The 24512-nt window shown below is 50.3% G+C and overlaps 1 protein-coding gene across 1 annotated transcript in view; it reads right to left on the reverse strand.

Moving 5' to 3' along the window:
* Positions 1-24512, reverse strand: part of SCUBE1 (signal peptide, CUB domain, EGF-like 1) — a 129574-nt gene that overhangs the window by 89781 nt on the left and 15281 nt on the right. The window contains exon 3 of the mRNA XM_008578534.1: positions 24209-24337. Coding sequence (XP_008576756.1) covers positions 24209-24337 — 129 coding nt within the window. The remainder of the gene's footprint in view (positions 1-24208; positions 24338-24512) is intronic.

Below are 24512 nucleotides of genomic sequence, written 5' to 3' on the forward strand. Positions count from 1 at the left end.
AGCCACCAACAGTTATAGCAAAAAAGGGAAAGGTGGCTCTTGCTGAGAGGAGCCGCATGAGCATACCACGAGCCTGAGATCTGACCCAGGGAAGCCTGGGAAGGACAGAGAGGGGTTATTCTGAATACCTTTCTCCAGTCAACGAAGTCTTGCTGATGGCTCCCTAAAGGGCCAGTGCCAATATCACCTTTACTGGGGACAGTCCCAAAGTATGGCGAGTGCCTGCCTTCTGCGTCTGTCTGCACTGGACTATGACCAGCTCCAAGCTAGGCACCATATCCTGCTCATCCAATTAGCCACACAAAGCTAACATCTCTTGAGTATTTATTATGTGTCAGTTGCGAGGCCTCACTAGGTCCTCAAAGCAACCTGCATGAAATAGGTCATATTACTGACTCCATTTTATAGATGAGAACACTAAGGCATGAGAGAGCTGCAGTAACTTAAGCAACATCACACAGTGGGTCAGAGCAAAGGCAGGACTCAAACCCTCTGTCCAGCTCCAGAGCATGTGCCTATGGCCCTCCTGCCAAACTGGCTGTGCCACCAAGTGCGTCCAGACTAATGTTATGAAGAACCAGCTACTCCTAACATGTGCTCGAGTCCGAGTGTTCATGTGAGCACATGCTCATGAACCCTAGATGCGGCTCGCCATGAGAAGCACTAAGAATGACCTAGCATCCATGTGGTTAGTTCCATCTCTGGCCCAACACCACCTGTAGAGGTGTCTATGCCCATGTTCTCGCACACACAAAATCATGAGATTGAAACACAGACAGCTGTTCCTGGACTCAGGCCAGCCCCCTCTCAAGGCACAGTCACTGCCTTCTTTGCTCTGTACTCCGGCATCCCCAGCCCTAGGAAGAAGGGTTTAGCTGTAAAGCAAATGAAACAGATATAGACCCTCAAATGCTGAAATCATGGTGCAGAAATGCTACTCCCTCCCCGCCATGAATAAGATCTCCGGTGCCACCCATCTGCAGCCATCTGGCCTGGCCCAGCTCTTTACCTCACTGAAAGCTAGGAACTAAAGGGCAGTTGACGTAACCATCTACAAACCCTCAATGACCTGGCAGCGTGGCTGGGCCTTGGGACAGGGCTGTTTACACTAACAGGGAACAATGACTCGCCAACACTGATGAATAATTTGAAACAAATGCAAGGCCATGTAAACATTTCTTTTCCCCACTCTCAAATGATAAAGCCCTAAGATTAAGCAGGCGGGAAGAGAGGGCTGACCCTCTGCACCCTTTTTCCACTGTGGTCCAAACACAAGCCTCAACCCCCGCCCTAAGCAGGGCAGGAAATCATGGCTGCAGAACTTCTTTGGGCAGCCTGAGGCCATTATCAACTTCTTCAAGGGTAGGGTTAAGGGCCTAAGGCCCCTCTCATACCCGCTTCCACCCTTGTGTCTCCAGGCCTCCAAATGGGACCCACAGTGAGGTATGAAGAGTGACCAGTTGAAGCAGTTGGGCCCATGAGATGGCTGCCCACAGGCTCAGGATAGACAGAGTTCATCTGCAGGACGTCACCAGGCCTGGCATGGCACCCTGGGAAATAGCCCCTCGGTCCTCTCTGAGGGGTGGGGCAAGCCCAGCATTCTGCTCCATGGTCCTGCAGCACTTGGCACATTCTGTTATGAGAGGTGCCCTCATGGCAAGAAGGGAGCATCCACTTGGGAGTCAAGCTCCCTGAGTTCTGTGCCTGCAGCCTGTGGGCGGTCCCAGACCTTGTCCACAAGAAGTGCCAGAGCTTCAGGGACTGCAAACTACGATCTCCAGGAAGCCTTCTTGGAGTGCTTGTGGCATGTGCAAGCCCGTTCCTTCTCTGCCCCATGGAAGCAACCGGTTTTGCACTAACGGGCCTGTGCAGTTGGTCCCTGTGTGGGAATCCCACCACACCCCGTGCCCACCCATAGAGGTGAACATCAAGGCTGGCTGGGTGGGGCTGGCAGCCTTATTGTCATAAATAACAGCACTCACTGCCGGCAAAGCCCCAGCTCAGGTGCTCAGGCACTATCTTAATAAATCCACATGACAGCTCCACATAGGGGATATAATTCATATCCTCCCTGATTCTCAGATGAGAAAACTGAGGCCCAGAGAGGGGACGAGAATTGCTCAAAGCTATAGAAGAGGCAGAAGGGGGATTTAAAGCCCAATGAGTCCAGCTCTTATCCCTGCTCTTCCAGGATTTGATTATAAGGAGGACACTTCGAGCCCAATCATGGCAGTAAGAATAAGCTACCCAGGTATTCATGTTTACAAACCTTCCCTGACTCTGCACACCCATCTCTCCAAACCCAGTGCAAAAGTCCCTTCCTCTGTGAAGTCCTCCCGGTGCCCAGGAGAATTCACTCCTCCCCTGCCTTCCACATCAGGCCTGCCTTTGTTTGCTAAGTAATTCCTCTGCCCTGGACCACAGGGCTTGGCTGTCCTGTCCCTGCTCTGGATGGGGACAGAGCTGCTCCTTGCAGAGGGTTGGGCCACGAGTGGGTATGCTTATGTATCAGCAGGATGGCACTTTTTGTGCTTGCACATGCCTGTGCCAGGGACTCACTACCCCCCAAGGAGGCCAGTCCACTGGAGCAGCGTATGGTCCTGGTTCTTCCCGGGCACACGGAGAGGGCTCACTCGGGGTTCTCCACAGACTTTCCACCTCCCCACCACTCTCCAGTAGTCCCCCCACTTCTACAGCTGTGAATCCATCCCACTTGTTCACACTTGCCTGCATGTGCACATGCACACCCTCCCCTTGCTTGTCCAGAATGAAGTTCTTCTTGCCCTTCTGAATCCACCTGAAATGTCTTTGTTCATTCATTTACTACAAACACCAAGCACCGGAGTATGTGCTATATACTCTGTGAGCTGCCAGGGACACCAAAGTGAGCATGGATGATTAAGTCCCTCCCCTCACCAAGCTGCCAGTGCATTGGACCACAGCACAGAGATGGGAGGCTTCCTGGAGGAGAGGATGTGGTAGCTGGGCTGAGGAGAGCAGGGAGATTTGTGACCTGAGGCTGGAGGAGGAGGAAGTGTTCAGAAATGTTGTGCTAAAAAAAAAAAAAGAAATGCTGTGCTAAGAGAGTCAGGGCTTGGGTCTGGAGGCAAGTGCTGAGCAAGGCTCCAGCTACTCTGTGTCTCCCCACCTCCCCAAGAGGACCTCACAATGCTCTCAAAAACCCTGGCCCTGAATCTGGGTCCTCCCACCAGTCTGGCTGGCAGGGAGTACAGTTCTTGGGAAAGGCATCTGTGCAGCCTGACAAGCAGAGTGTCACCAACCACTGAGGCCTTGGGCTGGGGCTGAGCCTATGTGCAGTGAGAGCCCTGACTGGGCCTGTTTCCAACCTGGGATCCAGGACCCCTGAGCAGATTCCAGGTGGGGTAGGGGGAACTCTCTGCCTCTGAATTCTGCTGGAAGCTCACGGTCCTTCATCTTTATTTATGACCACAGCTGAATGTTCCCAGAAGGCAGGGAGCTCCTCAGCATGGGGACTTCACTACAAAGCAGGGAGGATGTTCCATGGGTTCTGGGGCACTCTAGGAAGCTCCTCTCAGGAAACCCTTTCAATTGGTAACCAAATAGAAGTATGTAGAGTGGAGAGAGGAGTCTGAAAGCCCTAGCTCTGTGAGGGGCTAGCTTGGGCCTTCCATGGGCTGCCCGGACCAGTCTGGGCTCCCTCTGCGAGGCATCAGCCTGCAGCCTCCTTGGGTGAATGTGCTTTCTCCTTCAATGCACAAATGCATCTGTGATTGTGCCACCAGAACTGATGGAGTCCCTAATTCTTCTGGGCCAGGGGTGGGGGAAAGCTGCTCCCAGTGTGCAGTGAGCACTCCATGTTCAGCCAGCAGTGGTGGGAGGGCAGGAGGTGGGAGGAAGGGAAGGAGACAAGGGTGCCAAGGAAGGCTGATCACCTGGAGGGCAAAAGAGGGGCCTCACTCTGGCTCAGTGTCTGGCCCTAACCCCACTCAGCCACCCAGGCCTGAACCATCTTGTCCTCTAAGCCCCTTCCCTTCTGACACTCTCCCACCCAAGCAGTCACCAAGGTTGACCTTTCCTCCCTACCTTGCCCATCTGTCTCCCCCTCTTCCATGGCACAGCTTGGAGCTCACTTCCCCCTACAGGTGTGGCCTGCACACTTCTGGATCTCCTGGCCTCCAGCCCTCTCTTTCAACCCGTTCTGCGTGGGCACTGGCCTCTGTGACAACACTAGTAGGAAAAGGATATGACATCTTGCACCAAAGATCAAGTCCTGACAGGGTCTCTGGGGTCAGGTCCCCCTCATCTCACTCTGCAGCACCTGCTTGAGCACAGGTCCGAATGCTGGGATGGGGGGCAGACGGCCCTCAACTATGACTCTTGCCCATCTCTGCTCTGTGTGCTCCCTCCTCACAGGTGCAGGCCGCCCCCACCCCAGTCTCTGCCTCCCACCAGCCACTGAAGGGTCATATCTGGGATGGGGTCCATGCACTGTGAGGGACATGGTATTTTTCCAACAAGAAGGATTTCCAGAGGTGACACCAGCAGGATGTAAGTTGATCTACATCCAAAGGGCCTCTGCAGGCAGCACTGTGGTTTGCCCATGAGGTCAGCTTTTTGGCCCAAGGTGCTGGTGTTTGTTTTTATTAATAGCTGGCTGTTTGTCCTACTTTGGACCAAGAATCTAGGTTTGCAGTTATTTATAATAACTAAAAATTACCTCTGGATCTAGCTTTGGTTGCTTTGTGTTTCCCGTGGACATTTCATGATTTGAAACAGAGGAGACCTTGTGTTCTACTCGGACCTCACCCACGTTTTCATGGCTGCCAAGAGCCTACTGTGTGTCAGGCCCTGTGCTGGTTCTGGTGTCCCAGCTCCCCACGAGGGGCTGGAAACAGAGGCAGGGCACCCAGCCCATCTTAGGAACCAAACTTGACTTCCAACACTGAGAGCTCCCACCTGGCCCCAAGGGCTGAGGCCCAGCCCTCCCCTGGCTCCTTTCAGAAGGGTGGCTTAGGCAGAAAAGCCTCCTGGCTATCAAGCGGCTCTTGCAAAATTGCATTTGATGAGTTAAGTGTAAATAAATGAGAACCAGATGGATTAGATTTTGGGTAATATACACATGGGTCTTAGAGCTTTGGGGCCTGAGTTCTGCCAGATCCAGAACACTCCCTGAGCTGTCAAGAGCTGCTGGCACAGGCAGGCAGGAGGTACAACTGGGGTCTCCCAGGACCATCTGCTTCCTGATGTGGGCATCAGCTGAGGCCTTCTCTGGGGCTCCTGATTCCCCAGCAAGTTGGCTCTGCGCTAAAGACACATGGTCGACCACTGCAGCCCCTTGGGCTAGGCCTGACTCTAGGCTCAGGGCTAGGAGATGAGGCACGTGAGTGGTGGGGTCACCTTTCCAGATCAGCAAGCCCACTGCTCACATGCAAACCCGCTGAGCCAGTCCAGCAGAGGCCGGGGCTGTTGAAGCCTGCTGGACTCCAGGGTCTGCTCACTGTGCCTCCCTCTGAGCCCCGCCTTCCAACCCCTGCTGTTATCCTGCAGTCCCCCACTGCCCTATATCTCTAAGGACTAAGAGTTTGCTATTTAGCTCAGACTGCTGACGACTTCTTATGATAATCTATGTGATATTGCCCTGTGACCACTATTTATGAGACCTAGCTCTTGCCCTGCAAGTCATACCAGATGGGGTACAAGATTCAGTGAGTAACTTGTTCTGTGACCTTAGGCAGGTCACTTAGTCATTTTGGGCCTCACTTTCCTTCTCTGTAAAACAGGGACAATAGAATCTGAGGTGTTTTGAGGATTAAAAGAAATAATGAAGGTAAAGCACCTAGCACAGTGCCTGGGATACACAAACCACCAAACAATGTTAGCAACAGGTGAACAAGGATGCTGCCCCTTCCAAATTGGAAAAGCAACAGCAAACCACACCAGCAGGGAGCGACTCAGCCTAGCACAGTGCCTGGGATACACAAACCACCAAACAATGTTAGCAACAGGTGAACCATGATGCTGCCCCTTCCAAATTGGAAAAGCAACAGCAAACCACACCAGCAGGGAGCGACTCAGCCCTGCCTCAGCCTTCTGGTGCAGCAGCTTCAGTCCCTTAAACTGCTTCCCTCCTGACTTAGCATCTGGCCTGCTCACTACCTGGGTCATCCTTGTCTGGGAGGCCCCAGCTTGTCATGGTGCTTGGAGTTGGCCCAGAACTGAACACAGACTTTTTCCATGTTTACGCTCTGTTCCTGGAAGATTTCACCCTGTCTGATGGCATCACCAGCTACCTATTTGCCAATGCTTCCGGAACCTCTGGGCCTGCCTGCTCTGCTGCCCTCCAAACTTAGACATCAACAGCTGACCCAGCGCCTGCACCTGGATGTCCAACAGGCATGATAAACCCAACAAGGCCCAGGCTGAACTCCTAACTGCACCTCCCACAAACGCAGAACACAACAAAGCCCGGTTCTGCCCTCAGCCTTCCCCATCTCAGCAAATGGCCACACAACCTGCAGTCGCTTCAGCCAGACACCTGGCAGTCATTCTTGATACTGCTTTCCCCAGCCTCACATCCATCCCTTGGCAGGTCTAGTCCTGTCAGCTCTGCCCGCAAAATGAACTCCAAGGACAAGCATATCTCCTCACCTGTGCCGCCAGGATGGCTGGGCCAACCACCCTCCCCTCTGGCCTGGGTTACTGCACTCTCCTCCCCAGCGGCCTCCTCCCTGCTTCCACTCTTGCCCCCACTGTCCCGTTATTGTTCTCTGCATGGTGACCTTGGAAAGTGTCAACCAGCTGTGTTATCCCTCTGCCTGAAAGCCCCCAAGGCTTCACAAACACGAACTCTCTTCCCTGGCCACCAAGGCATACAGGACCTGCTCTGCCCACATCCCCCACCAGCCTCCTCCTTGTTTGCCCAACCCAGTCACATCGTGTCCTCTATTTTCCCTTGACCACACTATCCTGGGTTCCATCTCGGGGCCTTTGCATTTGTTCCTCTGTCTGGAAAGTTCTTCCCTCATCTTGCCATGGCTGGCTCCATCTCCTTCAGACTGCAGCTCACATGTCTCTTTCTCAGAGACACTCTCCTTGGCCACTAACTGAAGCAGCAGAGAAGCCACTCCATCATGTCTCCCTGCCCTGTTTCCTTCACAGCATGCTCCATCCACCTGGTATCTCTGTGATTGTTTCCCTCCGTTTTTCCCAAGACAATACAGAGTCCTTGAGAACAGGAACCATGTCTGTCGTGAGAATCACTGTATCCCAGGGATTTTAATAGTGTATGGGGCATATAATATATGTCTGTGGACTGAGTAACTGACTGAGCACTACAAAAATGTGGCCGGGGAATAGAGCTTCTGGCTTGGATAGGCTCTAGGCCTGTCCCATCAGGGATGAGCTGCCTTTGGTGCTGTATCCTACAAAGTGCGGGCTGCAGAGGGGCTTCCCATGAGGCCCTGGAGTCCCAGGATCCAGTCAAGAAAGGAGCTCTAGATGAGTGATGGGAATGTGTGTTGGCTGCCAGTGGGTCCTGAGGGGTTGGGGGCTGAGGCCATCAGTACATCAAGAGGCAAGAGAGAAGCTGGTCAGAGAAGAGCTGCCTGCCTTAGCCCTGCCTCGGAGTGAGCCCCATCATAGGGGTGAGCACATCCTGCCTGTGGGAGATCCTGATGCAGGAGAACCAGATGCCCTCACAGTCACGGCCAGCCTGCGGCTTTGGTGCTCAGTGCCATTTATAACGTCTGCTCAGTGAATGAGTGGACCCACACAGGGGGTCTTGGTAAGTGAGCACAGCTCAGCATGTTATGCTTTGTTGGCATCTTCACTGATACGAGGACCAAAGTATGCTACTGAAGAAAACCCACTCTAACTGGGCAGTGTTTCGGGAAGTGGGTGGAGAGAGGAGTGTGGAGACAGAGTGGAATCCCCTCCTGCATGACACTTCATTAGCCTTTGCCTGTGCCACCGATGGCAAGACCAGCTTTTCCTTTACCCTCTAAAGAATGGGCAGCAGATGAGGCTGCAGGAGACCAAAAGGAACCCCTGTTCCTTGAGCCCCTGCTCCATGGCAGGCACTCTACAGTATTTCATTTCACCTCAGCCCAGGGCGGTAGTAGTGTAACCAGGAGCTTCAAGCAGTGAACAGGCTGCCCACAATCCCCAGCACGTGAGTGACACAGCCAGGATGGGGAGTGGATGCTTTTGTCCCCACCCTTAGGCCTCTGACAGTGCAGCAAATGTGAATGTGATCCTGGTTGGATATCTGTGGGAGGCAGTGGAGTTTTTAAAAATTTCCTTTGATGGGTATAAGAATGGAGGACTGGAAAGAGGGAAGGTGGAAAACCAAACAAACAAATCACGGAACCAAAGTGAGAAGCTCCAAGAAAGAAAGGGGAAATGCTCTGGCAGGATTCTTAGTGAACAGCCTCAGAACTAGAACAGACCCAGCTGGATGTGATTATCTCCACCGGCCTGCGGGCGTGGGCGGCAGGGGAAGTCCTGCTCCTTGCACAAAAGTCCCCCAAACCAAGGAGAGGCCCAGGAGCTCCCATCACACCCCAGTTGACACAGGTCCTTTGGCCACTTCACCCTGCCTGACTCTAGCCAAATGGATTGATTTATTCCCAGCATAAATTTCCCAGCCTCAGTATTGTCTGGAATTCTGAACCTTCGAGCACTAACTCTTCCGAATGAAACTTGGCATTTTCTTCCACTTCCTAAAGCTGCTGAGTGTAAAACCCAGGCCCTTCCACTTGCCAGTGAGTGCTGTGAGACTGCTTGTTCTTTCCTCCTTCTTGCCAGGGCCCTTTGCTTACTCCCCAGTCCCCACCTGAGAGGTCTCCAGCAGCGTGAGGGCCCTCAGCACACCCCAGGCCTGTGGCCACAGCCTTATCCAGGCTGCTCTGCCTACTGCCCCATGTCCTGTGATGGCTCCTTAATGGGGCTCATCATGTGTTGGCTTGTTCCTTCCTGCACTCAGCAGTCCCTCACTGTCAGGCTCTGGGGTGGGTCATTTGGTGGAAACCATGACTACGTAATTGTTTTGTTTCATCAGAGACGACACACTGGAGAAAGCGCCAGACCAGAGGGCTGTAAGAGGGCAGAGGTGGAGGGCTGAGCACAGGCACCAGGGAGCTTCACGGAAAAGGGGGCACTTGAACTTGGCTGAAGCAGCAGAGAAACAGCCATGCCTCTCCAGGGCCAACCCCATCCTTTCCAGTCCAAGTTTGTGGCCACTTCCTTTCCACGGCATTCTTCCCCTCAAGAACCTAGCATGGCTCCCTATCACTTGTCCAATAAAAACTGGTCTATTATTTAAGATTTTGAACTTACAAGGAACTTTGAAAAACAGTGAAAAAAATGTTTCAACAATCCTGCACTCTAGATACAACCATGGTTATAAGCATCTATTTTGTTTCTGTCTCTTTTCCTGTGCTGATTTCCTCTTAATCACAAGTCATCCTGTAGATGGTCTTTACCTCCTCTTTCACTGAAAGTTGAGTTAAAGTGTTTTCCATGCCGTGACTCAGTCCTGACCACCCCTCTTACTTGCTTGTTTCTCCAATAAGCAAGTGACCTTCTATCCAAGGCCCTCGGTACAGTTGTTTCTATTCCGTCCCTATTAATAAACTCCCTGCCTGTGAAGGACACATCTGGGCAGCTACAGTTCTTTCCATCTTAGAGATTATTTCCTTCACATAGATTCCCAGAGGTGGATTCCTGGGTTGAAGACTGTGAGCTTTTTACTTCCCATCACTCCCTGCTGGACCCCTGTTAATCTGCACAAAATTTACTGATTTTCCTGCCCAGAGTGTTTGCAAACGCGGTGGCCTCGTGCTAATGCCCACGTCCTCCCTCAGAGAACCTCAGTGATGAGCTGCATGTCTGTTCATTCATTCACTCAACAAGGGCACAAGGCACCACACTGGTGCAGGGACAAGCAGTGAGGCAGAGGCCAAGGCCTGCCCTCAGGGAGCTGCCCTTGGAGGAGAGGGAGAGATGGTGAGGACATCGGCAGACTGATATCAATTAACCACTGAGTGGGGTCAGAGCCATGAAGGAAAAGAAGAGTGTGCCGTGAGAGACAGGGACCGGGCAGGCAAAACTGAGAGGCAAGGGAGCCTCTCTCTAAGCCAGGTGAGGACCAGGGCAGGGAAGGTGTGTTTGGTGGTGAGATGTGGTGGGTCACATGTGTATGTGTGGTTTGCATGTGTGTGTGCCTGTGCATGTGTGTATGAAGAGGCTGGAGTAGCAGGTGGGGTCTGACAGCAGGGCCCTGGTGGCTGTGGCAGGAAGGGCTGGGAGCTAGGCTCAAGTCTGTTGAGTGTCCGATATGCAACCACTGGTGATCCCCTGACATCCCTACACTTGTGGGTATCAACTTCAAGGTCTCAGACCCAGGGAGTATTTGGCCCGCTTGGCTCATCTGACAGAGACACCACCATCTACCCACGAGCCCACTCTCCTACCTGGCCAAAACTTTTTAACCTCTAAGCTTTGCACATACTGCTACCACATCCTAAAATGTCCTTCCCTCACCCTACCTCTGCTCCCATCTGGGGACCATGTACTCATTCCAGGCAGGACAAGTTGCCCACCCTGTACCATCCCTCTGCACACACCCTAGTATTAATTACACAAAGGACGCCATATTGAAAGTATTTTTCCACATGGCTTGGGAGCTTCCTGAGGGCAAGAGCCACATCTAACTAGTATAAGAAGCTCTGATCTGGCAGATATGGGCACTCAGGGGGCATGTGCTGACAGAGATAACATGTTTGCCATGTTTTAAATCGTTTCTCCTGGGTATTTTTGCTGTCCCAACCAGACAGTCCAAGCAGCAGCAGCTCTTACATGGCGCCCACTGTCTGCCAGCTCCCCACATTCTGGGCTTTGATTACATTCCCACATCTTGGCTACGTGATTATGTATCAACAGTGAAAAAAGTTCTGATGGAATATTGGGGAGAAAGAAGCATATAAACATCAGTGCGATGATTATAACCAGATAAAATTATGTCTATACCAGGCAATATTGGACACAGACATCAAGACATGAAAATTGTTGATCTGTTGGGGTGGCAAGATAATGGAGGAATTATTTTCTGTCTTTTCTCTTGATTTCTCTGAGTGTTTTTGTGTAAATCATTACATGTGTGGAAGATGGGTAAGTAAACAGACATTTGCAACTTGGTATGATTCTGGCTGGTCTGAGTGCAGGGTGGGAAGGGCCAGGGGAGCAGAGAGTTGGGAGAAAGTCATTCTACACGGGAGGCCAGGGAAGAGGTGCAGGAGGAAGAGCTGGAGTACTCAGGACAGGCAAGAGGAGAAGGTTCTCGAGGCAAGGGAACAGTATGTGCAGAGGCCTGGAGGACGTAGGTGCTCAAAGACAGGTTTAATATTTAGTTTGTTAGGAGCACAGGGAGAGAAGGAAAGGCTGGAGTGGCAGAGGACAGGCAAGAGGAGAAGGTTCTCGAGGCAAGGGAACAGTATGTGCAGAGGCCTGGAGGACGTAGGTGCTCAGAGACAGGTTTAATATTTAGTTTGTTAGGAGCACAGGGAGAGAAGGAAAGGCTGGAGTGGCAGATAGGGGCCAGATCACAAGGGGCCAATTGCCAGCCAGGTCAAGGAAGCCAGACTCCCCCAATGGCAACAGGGGCCCCATGAAATCCCACTCAGAGGGGCCTCCACCAACTGCTGGTCCCAAATGACTCACTAGCGTCTGACCCCTTGGTGGCCAGCAGATGAGCTGGGGGGTGGATTGGGGATGTCAGCCTGTGGGATCCTCTCCCCACAGTTAAGGTAGCACCTGGGAGGCTGCTAAAGACCCCAGACCAAGCAGCTGGGCAGCTGCCATAACTGCCCACTTCTTACAAATAAAGAGTGCCAGCAGGGCGCACGGTGTCTCTGTCAGTGGTCTATTTCTAGCTGCATGTGGTTGGAACAAGGTGGGTGACAGGGAGGGGTACCAGCAAGCCAGTGCACAGGGCTGGCTAATGGCCACTATAAACAGCATGGGCCTGTCCTGCTGGTGCTGGGGGAGGAGGGTTGCTGCAGCATCCACCCAGACACAGACAGGCCCAGCAAATGTACAGGGTGACCCTAAACACTGCCCAGGGCCCAGGCTGCTCTAAGATAAGCAAGACTGTCAGCAGAGAAAGTGCTGGACTGGAAACTCTGGGACACCCTAATTTGTAGCTAATGCCCCCTTTAGGTACATGGCTCAGGGTCTGGTTTGGGGCACATGTTTTGATGGTCGGGTCTTTTTAAAGAGCTTTCACAAGACACATTTTTTGTTTATTTCTCAGAGTTCTGACCAAGCTCTTGGCATAGGGATTACAAATAGGAACAGATGAAGGCAAGTGTCTGCTTACCCGTCCTGTCTTCCACAGAGGCGTGTTTTTCTTTGCTGTTTATGGACTTGGTATTCTATGCCCTGGGACAGAGCAGGACTTCTTACCCAAGTCACCAAATCGAGACTTATCCAAAGGTGGGGCTAGCACCAGGAGGAGTGACAACAGACTTCAGCTCAAAGGAGGACATATCTGACCATTAACAAAGACTCCTACTGATGGGAAAGGTGGCCTCATCTGGGATTCGATCTCTGACCTGAACAGACAACTGAAGGGAGAGTGAGGAAGAGTAAGGCGGTGAATGCCCTCCTGTGAGCCTGCCACCGTGCTTTCACACTGACCACCTCACTCTATTCCTAGAGTCTCTCCTGGAAACATCACGCCTTTTTCCAGGTAAGAAAAGCGCGAGCAGAGAGATGGCCCCAAACCACCAGCTAGGGAGGGAGCCAGGAGTCAAGGCCCAATGAGTCTGATTCACAAGACCATGCTCTCCCTGCATCCAGAACACAGACTAGAAGGAGCTGGGAATGGAGATGTGTACTGGGGAGTCCTGAGCCATCAGACGGCCACCAGAGGCTGCCAGGAAATTTTCCCAGCAGACCTACCCAGCTTCAAGTGTACACTCACCACTGTGAAGCTGTGCTCCTCCTGAGGGTCAGGACCAAATATTCTGCTTCATTCCCTGTCCACCCACCCATCCCTCCATCACACACACATAAGCCTGCTCTGGGCCTGGCCTGTGTAGGCCCTGGATGAAGAGATAAATCAATCTGGAGCTTAGCACTCTTGTAGTTCCCAAAGAAGTCAGGAAGATCCACCCCAGGATGCCCAGTGTCAGTCCTGGGAGTTCAGTGCCGAGCAGAGGGAAGTCCAGGGTACGGTGTGTAGCTCAGGGAGGTTTGCTTGAGGGCTGAAGCCTAGCAGAGTCCTGAGTGACAAGTGGGGGTCAGCCATACAAAGCATTATTGAGAGGCCAGGGAAGGGCGACTCCAGTGGAAGGACACTAGAGAAGGGAAGGGTGGGTGGTTAGGGGACGAAAGCTGTTTGGCATGCTGGAGATCTCAGTTCTGAGAAATAAGGAAGGAAAGGTAGATGGCAACTGTGTCTTGCTGAGAGGAGGAGGACACAGCAAAGAGCTTGGCCACTGTCCTGAGGCCAAATCATATGAATACCATGCTGCCATGTCACAAGATGCTGGAGGGAGAAGGGCTCTTACACAGCAGCCCAGCCAGGGGATCCAAACTGTGCTCCTGGAGCTCCAGGGACCTGGCAGGGGTGGAGACGGGCCCTGTGATGAGCAGGGTTCTGATCCCAGCCAGTCTTGCCTCCCACTTCAGCCACAGCAGCATGACTACCGCATGATTCTGCTTGAAATAAAGAGTTCTGCTGCTATACATAAGACCTCACAAAATCTGAAAACCACTGGTTGAATCCCATCCCTTTATTTCACATAAGATGAGAAACTGAGGCAGAGGGGCAAGGCGTTTCCCAAGGTCCCCCAGTGAGTCAGGGGCCGAAAGAGCCTGACTCTTGGCCCACTGCTTGCTCTTTCACAGCAGCTCCCACCCGGCCCCCTCTGTAAGAAGCACCCTACTGTTCTCCCACCCCCAAATCCCCAAGCTGGCCATGGCAAGAGGCTGTGAAAGGCTACTCCACTCCACAAACAAATCTGGGTCTAAATCAATCTGCCTCCCGACACCCCGTTCCAGGATCTCCCCTTTCTTGTAGTGGTTTGGGGAAAGAAGGAAGCCCATTTGTAAAGATGCACAACTCTGTCCAGTGTGTTTCTTTTTCTTAGGCCAAAGAATTTCCATCAGATTAGCAGTTGTAGGAAGCCAAGAGGAGAAGCAGACCTGAATCTGACTTGTGCTTTGACATCAAATCCTTCCAACCATGTTTAGATCACCTGACTGTGGGCCAACAATGGGGAAAAGGTGGGGGGTGGGAGGTGGCATAAAGAGAAGAGGAAGAAACCTCTTGAGTTTATCTTAGAAAATATTGGTGTTTATGGAATGAGTATATGACTGTCCGAAGCTGTTTAGTTTTACATTAAAATGATCAGCATTTTTTTCTCAGCAAGAAATGCATTTGAGCTGTTGAAGTATAAAGACAAATAAACAGAGGCAACTCGAGCCTTCATTAGGGGTTCAAGAGAGCAACACATTGTCTCCAGCTGTCCTCTAGCATGAGAGAGGGGTGCCTTCAAAAGGGCCGCAGCAGCGCAGGCCCTTTCATCCTGCCAGAGAGGAGCCAGCATGATGAAGTGTGGAAAGAGCTGCAACCACTGCCAACGCGGAGCATCTGGGACGTCCGCGGGTGACTTTCTCTCCCAGGTGCAGCTGGCCTCTGGCCTCTTTGGGAGTCTCCCAGGTGCCCCTCCTGCTCCTCCTCTTCTCCTTCCACTTGGCAGCCTTGAGAGTCACCTGCACATCCATCTACTCATCTGATCCTCATCAATAGAGACCACCCCTATTTCGCAGAGGCCAAAACCGAGACTCTGAGAAATGAGGTGATGGGTCCCAGGTTACAAAATGAGTACATGGCGGAGCTGGGATTGGAAGCCCTGTTGTCACAAGACTCCATGTCAATGGATGACGAGTGTAAGAGCCAATGCAGGAGGATGGGAAGGCTTGCTCAGCAGCACCTCCTGCAGCAGGAGCACCACATGGAACAGGAGGAGGGGGTCTCAGCCAAAGGGCTTCACAGGCAGCCCAGGGCCCAGGCTCGTCCCCTACATCTTTGCCAGCTCAAAGATACATCCAATGTCTTTAAAAAGTGTTCTGACTTTGCACAGTAGGCATAATAGATAACCAGATGATTCACATCTGTTGAGCCCTTGTTATGCATCAGGCTCCACAGTATGTGCTTACAAAGCTCATGTCATTCGGTCTCTGTATCTTCTCTGTCAGATAGATGCTGCTATCAGCCCCACCTTACAGAAGATAACACAGGCCCAGAGAAACTAAGTTACTTGCTCAAGATTGCAGAGCAAGTGATGGATCCCAGGTTTAGAGCAAGGCTGATTCCCTAGGCTTCTTGAGGTCAGGGAAGATCCATCTCCCAATTGCAGGCTCCTAGCTGAGGGCATGACACAAGGCAGGTGCTCATGAATTCTTTATGAAATGAATGAATGTTACGATCTCAGCTTTCAAAGCCATCTAGAAGCTGACAACTCTCACAGTTTCCCCCAGGTTTGACTGCTCCACAGACTTCTGAACTTGTACACCATTTCCATTTTACATGGCTGTTTATCATCCCCAACAGAATCATCTCAAACAGAATTTAGCCAAACACTCTCCACCCCAACTCCAAAATTTGTCCTCCCCACAGGTCTTCCCCATCGCAGACACAGCAGCATAGCCACAGAGAAACTCCAGACAGAAACCTAGCAGCTGGTTTTGATCCTCTTTTTCCCTTACTTCTTACATCTAATCCATTAACAATTCCCATTGGCTGTTTTCAAAATATATTCTGAGTTCAAACATCACCTCTATCATTGTCACCCTGAACTGAGCCACCAACATCTGCAGTGGTCTCTCTGCCAAAGCCACTCTGCCTCTTATTTCCTGTAACACATTCTTTACTTAGGAGCCACAAAGAATTTTTATTAAAATGTCAATCAGAACATGTCAATCCCTGGTTAAAATGTCTCATGGCTTCTCAGTAAACTTAGAGTAAAATTCAAACCCCTTTCTAGTGCATAGAAGGCCCTACATGGCCTGGCCCCTGCCTGCCTCCTTAACTCATCTCCAGTCCCTCTCCCTTACTCCCAGACCTGCAGCCACACTGACCTGTCCCCAGACTCACCTGGTTTGTCCCCATCTCAGGCCCACTGCACTTGTCCCCCTTCTGCCTGGATGGAGGACCTTCCCTAGATCTTCAGATGGCACTCCTTCCTCCTCCTCCTCTGAGGTCCTTTCCCATGTCTCCTCCCCTTGCATCTGGGCAGAACTTTGTAACCACCTTCCCTGGTAGACTTTGGTGTAAGTGACTTCTGAGGCCAGATTGTAACACTTCCAAGCACTTGATCTTATTCTCTTGGGACCCAACTGCCATGCTATGAGGAAGCTCACACCGGGCCACGTGGAAAGACCAAATAGAGAGGCTACCCATAAGTATTCTGGCCAACAGCCAACATTAACCATTAGACATGAGCAAAGAAGCTTCCAGATGGTTCCAGCTCCTGGCCATCAAGTCATCCCCAGTCTTCACGTCTTCCTGGCTGAGGCCCCAGACACCACAGAGCACAGACTAGCTGTCCCTGCTGTGCCCTGTCTGAATTTCTAACCTATAGAATCCATGAGCAGAATAAGATGGTGTTTTATGCCACTACGTGTGTTGGTTTTTTATGCAATAATAGTCATCAGAGTCCTACCCTGTCCAATGCTATCACCCTTCCTCCCATCACTTTTTATCACATTATTTAATTTTATTATTTTTTCAGTGGATCTGACCTGACTTAAATTACTTTACTGAATTACATGTTTACTTGTTTATTGTCATTCTCCCTTTACTATGTCAGTTCATAAACATGGGGATGCTGTCACTTTTTTTCCACCACTGTATGTTTAGCACAGTCTCTGGCACAGAGTAGGTGCTTGGGACAATTTTTTTGAATAAACGAATGAATATTAGGTAGAAATCTTCAGTATTCCTGCTAATATAGTCCTTCCACCTTTTATAACAGTTGTGAATATTTCCCTCTTCCTCACAAACTTGGGAACCCTGTGAGAAATGCCCTGTCTAATTCATCTTTATTTCTGCCATGAGGCCCGCAGAGGTTTGCTGAGTGAGAGGGTTTTCAGGTGAGACAGCACTTTTTTTTTTCCTTTTTGTCTTTTTTACTGACCGGTAACGGGATTGCAACCCTTGGTGTCGTGCCCATACCGGGGACCCGCAACGGGATCGCAACCCTCAGTGTCGCGCCCGCACCGCGCTCAGCCAGCGAGCGGGAACCGGTTCCTTTTTGTCTTTTTTACTGACCGGTAATGGGATTGCAACCCTCCGTGTCGTGCCCATTCTGGGGACCGGCAATGGGATCGCAACCCTCAGTGTCGCGCCCGCACCGCGCTCAGCCAGCGAGCGGGAACCAGTCTCCACATGGGATCTGAACCCTTGGCGGGAGCGCAGCCGCGCTCCCAAGCGGCGCACTCTCCAGTGCGCCACCGGGCCGGCCCGGTGAGAGGGCACTTTTACAAATCCATTTATCCATTCATTCGACAAATATTTATTAAATGCCTACAACATGCCTGATACTGCACTAGGTTCTGGGGAGAAAGATGGAAAGATAAACAAAACACATTCTGCTTTCCTGGGAAGGACAGAGGATCCCAACATAGAGCTACAATGGAGGTGTGTCATGTGCTGTAGGCCACAGAGGACCTCAGAGCAAGGGCAGATTGGGCTGGGTCTTGAATGGCGAGCAGGACCTCATCAGGCCCATGTTGGGGAGGAGGGGTCACAAGGGAGCAGCTTGTGAACAGCAGAGATGTGTAGAAGGACTCTACGGGTTGAACGAAGGTGGCCTGAGGGCACAGGTGGGCAAGAGTGAGAGGTGTGGGGAAGACACTGGCAGGGCTCTGGCCTGAGGGGCCTCGTAAGCCAATTGGTGCACGAACTGGCTACTAATGTGAAAGCAGTGGGAGCCATGAGAGGAGGGTTCTAGAAGAGAAGGGCTCCGCATGGTCAGATGGGGTGTGACCGTAAGCCAATTGGTGCACGAACTGGCTACTAATGTGAAAGCAGCGGGAGCCATGAGAGGAGGGTTCTAGAAGAGAAGGGCTCCGCATGGTCAGATGGGGTGTGACCACATCCCAAGGGAAGCTCAAGGGTGTCAGAAGACACTGAAGCAAGATGGTGGGAGGCACCTAAACAAGGCAGCAAGATCTTACTTTGGCCCAGAGTGGCAGAACAGGCTTTGGGAGGAGGCACCCTTGATGTGAACTCTGGAGTGAGGGGTGCCCTCTGCCCTTTTTTAGTATGCCACCACCAGCCTGGCCAGCAGATGCTAGGATTTCTGAATGCCTTCAGTGACTCCCAAACTCAGGTAATACCCTATGAGAGGGAACCCAGCACGGTTCAGGGGTGGGCTCCCAGAACTGGTGCTGTCTGGGTGCTGTGGGGCATCGGGTGGGCAGTGGGGGCAGGCTTACAGGCTTGAACTGGCAAAATCACAGACATGGTCTTTGGTCCCAGCTCTACACTTACTGACTGTATGATCTTGAGTAGGTCACTTTCCCTCTCTGAACCTCAGTTTCCTCATTTGTAAACAGAGTATACTAATGGCTTCTGCCCATGGATGCTGTGAGGACTAATAAGAGAACGGGAGCATGACATCCTGGGCAACTCTGGGTGCATGGCAGAGACTCAACGAAAATTCTTTCATCTCACCTAAGTAGAACTGTCGACCTAGCACTGGGCTGGGCATATAGTAGGTGCTCAATAAATATTAATGGAAATGGAGTGATCTGGTTAACAAATCAATTCTTCTGCTGAACCTGGCTATAGATGACTTCTCTCTTCATCAAGGGAGAAAAGTGCTGAGAAGCAAGTCTGAAATTCAAACTGTGAGCAACTTGGAAACATTTTTCAGTAAGTCAAGGTAAAGATCGGGGTCAAAGAAAACATCTGGCTAAGTGAACTAATGGCTTTAGAGAAAAAGGAGCCTTGATTTGCGGAGATGGGAAAAAATTATCTACTGCTGGTTTTAATTTAAGATGAAAAAAATTCTTATTCTATTAGCCTAAATATGGCTCTGCTGTCCAATTGCATGGAGTTTGGAATAATATTTTTCAAAGAGAACTACTGCTATTTCAAGTAATTACACAGCTAAAAGCAGTCATTTTGGGTTGAGCAAGATCTCATCATGGTTTCAATTCCCTCTGGTGTCATTTTCTGTTATATTTGAGAAATTCCTCAATAAAGATGTCAAACAGAGAGAGGGTTTTTCTCCCCAGAGGACAGATTTGGCCATCCTCCAGGACACAGTCACAGGCAAGCCATCTCCACAAGAAAATAACCTCATTTACTCGAAAGAAAAGAAAAGGTTCAACTGTGAAAACTTAGGCAAGAAAATAACCCTTAAGCCATCAGCTTCATTTCTAACTAACTAACTAAGAACACTTTCAAACTGTTCTGTTTATGTCTAAGGTGATCAGAATTTTACCCCAGCCATCATCCCTAAGGAATTCAGTGGTGGTTCAGAGAGGAATGTTACAAACGGACAAGATTCACGACCCAGACTTCTGGAGACAAAACAACAGGAGATGCAAATGGGCCTAACTGTCCCCTCTGGGTGATGAGTTGTAGGGTGAGGTCAGGACTGCAGAAGGCAGTGAAAATAGAGAACTTCCAACGACTCAGTCAGCCTCTCACAGCCACCGACTATCCATGGGGGGCAGGCCCTGTGCTGGAAACTGTGTCAGGCAGCACAAATGCAATTCCAAGCAGGTAGTTAAATGACCAAAGCTGACTGGTTGTGACAATAGGGAGTGGTGGGGATTGTGGGAAACAGGAGAGCACATACCCCCTCCAAAGAGGGCAGCTGCAGTGCAGCGCCTCCAGTTGCTTCCAGTACCACACTGAGATGTGGGCAAGAGATGCCCCTGCCCTGGGACCCTTGCTTTGGGGGTTCCTGCTCTGCCTCTCCTGAGGCTACAGCCCTCCCCATGGAGAAAGGAGTCCACAGGGGGGTCATGGGCACCTGGAACACATACCCACCATTCTAGACCACATCCTGGGTATTTGGGACCCACAAATTTCCTGGCCAAATGGCCCCAAGCCTGCCAGTCCTCAGAGGGACCGATGACACTTAGGTCTGAGCAAAAAGACAGAGCTTGAGCATTCAGGTTAGGGTGTCCTTTGCTTCACTGTGGTGTGGATGGAGCCAGAGGAGGGATGCGGGCACTGCCCATGCTACTACTTTCTGGCACAAAACTCCAAGGAATCCTAGAATTCTAAATTCAAGTCCAGCCTTCCAGGTCACTAGGAAAGAATATTTGTCCATGTGCAAGAGAGAGTATCTTCTAGTTTTGGAGCTTCATAATTACTTTGAAATATTTAGCCACGTGGGATAAAAACTTGGTGCCTTCATTTGCACTCCTGGCCCAAGTCCCATAAATGTGAGGGGCGGGCTGCCTGTGGCCAAGCAGGAGTGATGTTGGAAATATCAATTTTTATGGGATATCCCCTAATTTTTAACTGTTGACAAATAATTCAATAACAATAAACACCACCACTGTGGGGATAAACCAAATATGTTTGTGGGCCAGGTGAGGATTGTGGGCTGCCAGCTTGAAGCCTCTGCTACAACATGATGACAATATTCAGCACGTACATGGAGTTTTACATCTGCACGCACGGCTCTACACATCTACTTACAGATTTAATCATCACATCGACCCTCTGAGATAGGTCTTCTGACCTGTTTCATAGTTGGGGAACTAAAGTGTTGAGGGTTTGGGGAACTGGTCCCAAACTATAAAACTCAAGGTGGTGCCAGAAGTTGAGCCTAAATCTTCAAACTCCAAGCCCAGCTTTCTCTGTCAGCATTATTTGTTTCAGGCAACATTTACCAAGCTCCACGATCCTGACACTGTACCAGGTACTCTAGTGCTTATGGTATTTCACGGAGGAGCGAGCTGAGGCTCTAAGAGGTCAGTCAACTAGCCCAAGGTCACAAGGTCAGTCTGGGTAGGATGCAGCCAGTGAGAACCAACATCTGACTTCTCTAGACCCAGAGTTTTGTCTTGAGAAGGAGAAAGACCAAACAAAAAGAAGTCTGTTGGGAAGGGTCTGCCCTCAGCTAAAAGCAGAAGAGCAACAGAGAGCCTTTTCTTGGCTGCCATATGTGCAAGTTAGAGCTGTGTCAAGTTGCAATCTGTGCTCAGAGGTGGGGGGCAGAGGAGGGGGGAGTCTCACCCAGTTCTTTTAAATTAATCACTGTAAAAAGAATCCATTGTGAAAACAATGTTGAAACAAAGACCCACACAGACGTCACTGTCTCCATTAGTCTGGAGGCTGGTGGCGTCAGGTGCTGGAGGCACTAGGTGTGCCTGTCATAGTTAATAACAAGGGTGTTTACAAATAGAAAAAGAATCCATTGTGAAAACAATGTTGAAACAAAGACCCACACAGACGTCACTGTCTCCATTAGTCTGGAGGCTGGTGGTGTCAGGTGCTGGAGGCACTAGGTGTGCCTGTCATAGTTAATAACAAGGGTGTTTACAAATAGGTGATTCTGCACAGATAGCAGTGTAGTGGCTAGAAGGAGAACCCCATGTCTCAGACCCAGCCCAGGGAGTATAGACAGAGGGCTCTGGCCCCCACAAAGTTTTGGAGATGCCAAACCAGCTCACATCAAAACATCCCATCTGGAAGCTGATGACCAGATCGATGCCAGTTACATTTTGAGTGTTTGGTGCCAGGCACTCTACTACATGCTCTACATTTATGATCTCATTTAACCTTCACAAAAACCCCATGAGATATGGACTACACATTCCACTTTACAGGTAAGGAAACCTAGGCACGGGGAGGTGAAGCAACTGGCCAAAAATCACACGTCTGTCCTCTTGACCACTGGGTGACACTGCTGCTTTGAAATGGTTGCCCCCCAGGGACTGTCAGTTCTGCCTTCACTGACTAATCAATTACTAAAATGGACCCTCTCTATCATCTTGAAAAGAAGCAAACAACTGGGAAAGCTAAGCACTTACATTTTGGGAGGATTAAATGAGATAACACTAGGACAATACATACTCTGGTATCTGGCACAATAAATGTACAGTCCCAGTTCTTTACAATGTAATCAAAGGCTCTGTCTACCTCTTGAGTCCAGCCTCAAGGAGCTGCCTGCGGTTCTCTATTCAGGCTGTATTCTTGAGCCAGCAAACTTCTCCCCAACCTTTGGAGGTCTCTCTCAATGCTAACTCCTTTCAGAGGCCTCCCTGGGGAGTCAGCCCCACTTTCACCCCTCCTCTGGGCTTCAATACCCTGCTGTCCAGTCCTCTGTTTTGGCACTTTTTTGGGGTGTAATTACATGTTCACAGATCTGTTTCCCATAACAAGTTCATCTGAGATCCAATTTGCACTAAACAAAAACAGGTAGGGAAATCTAAGGCTAATATACCACTAACAGGAAAATTCTAGAATACCCAGGACATCAAGTTTCTTATACCATGCACCAACAAACCAGCTGGCACAATGGAAGATGAGCCCTTTTAGAAAGCACTGCATGGAAAGCCATAAAAAATTCAAATGATCCTTTGACCCTGTAGTTCCACTTTTGGGAAGCATTCCTAAGCGAACAATTGGGAAAACAGGAAAAAAGACGAAGTTTTATGCCCAGAATGACCTCTGGATTCTGATGATAAAAACGAACAAAAAAAGCAAACAATCTAAATGTTCAATCACAAAAAGGCAGCTGAGTCACCTAGAGTAATAACAATGCCCATTCGTTGACTACTTAGCACCTACTAAGTGCGAGTCACTTCACTTCATACTGTGTCATTTCATCCTTAAACACAGCTTTGTAAAGTAGGTGTCATAATCATGCTCATTTTAGAGAGGAGAAGATGAGGCTCAGACACCATGATGATAGGAACAGCTGCCAGCTATTGAGAGCCCCCTGCGCCAGGCCTGCTTCTCAGCTGTCTGGACGTTACAACAGTTACTGCTCACTATAGCCCTGGGAGGGAGCTGCTCTTGACAGCTTCCCTCTATCATCAAGGGACTGAGACCCACACATGGCCAAGCTCCTGCCAAGTCCACGCCCTTACTGCATAGGCTCTAGCTGCTGTGACCCTCGTTACCCAGCAGCCGGTGGCAAATGAGGGCTTGGGGCACAGGCATGTCTGCTTTGAGAGCCCTGGGCTTTCTACCATGAGATGTTCTTCCTCCTATTACAGTCTGCAAACCACCTCTGTTATGGGTTAAATTATGTCCCCTCAAAAGACGTTGAAGTCCTAACCCCAAGTACTTGTGAATGTGACATTTTTTGGAAATAGGGTCTGTATTAGTCCTTTTTATGTTCTATAACAAAATACAATGAACTGGGTGATTTATAAAGAAAAACGAAATTTATCACTTATAATTTCTGAGGCTGGGAAGTCCAAAGTCCATCTGGTGGTGGCAACAGTGACCTGGGGGTCTCACATTGCAAGATGGTGGAAGCAGAGAGAGGAGAGACAGCAAGAGAGAGACAGACTCTCCTCTTCTTTTAAAGCCCTCAGAACCATGCCCCTGACCACCATTTTTAATCCATTCACTACTGCATGGTACTGCAATCCAATCACCTCTTCAAGGCTCCATCTTTCAATTACCATAATGGGATTTCCCACCCTCTTAACAGTCACAGTGGGGGCTAAGTTTCTAACACATAAAACTTGGGGGACACAATGCAAGCGTCAGGGAGTTTTGAGGGACATAATTCAATTCACTACAGAGTCTTTGCAGATGATCAGGTTAAGATGAAGTCATCAGGGGTCCTAATCCAATATGACTGGTATCCTTATTAAAAAGGGAAATTCGGACACACAGACAGACATGCATAGAGCTAAGACAATGTGAAAAATGCCATCTACAAGCCAAGGAATATCTGAGGTTACCAGAAACTAGGAGAGAGGCCTGGAAAAGATTCTCCCTTGCAGCCCTCCCAATACTTTGATTTCAGACTCTCAACCTCCGGAAGCCTGAGAGAATAAATTTCTGTTGTTTAAGCCAACCATTCTGTGGCATTTTGTTATGGCAGCCCAGAAAACTAATACAAGGTGCCAAAAGAGACAAGCCTTCCCACAGCCCTCAATTCGGAAAGCTGGAGCTGAGAAACAGGCAAGCTATGCCCAGAAGGTAGGGCACGGCTGCATCACTCACCCAGGCAGTTGTGGCCATCGTGTGCCAGCATGAAGCCATCAAAGCAGGTGCACCTGTAGTTCCCTGGGATGTTGATGCACTCGTGGACACAGCCCCCGTTGTAGTAGTCATTCTCACACTCATCAATGTCTGCAAAATGAGGGAGGGGCACAAAAGGTATCAGAGGAAGAGCTTGGGGGGGGGGTCCCCTCTACCACCACTACTGAAGTCACCAGGATTTGACTGATCAAGGATGACCCAAGAGGTATTCACTGATGTCCTTCCTGGGGACTGGGGACCCAAGGGCTATAAAAGTGAAGATCCT

The sequence above is a fragment of the Galeopterus variegatus genome, unplaced genomic scaffold (assembly GCF_000696425.1).
Source record: "Galeopterus variegatus unplaced genomic scaffold, G_variegatus-3.0.2 Scaffold1710, whole genome shotgun sequence".
Taxonomy (NCBI): domain Eukaryota; kingdom Metazoa; phylum Chordata; class Mammalia; order Dermoptera; family Cynocephalidae; genus Galeopterus; species Galeopterus variegatus.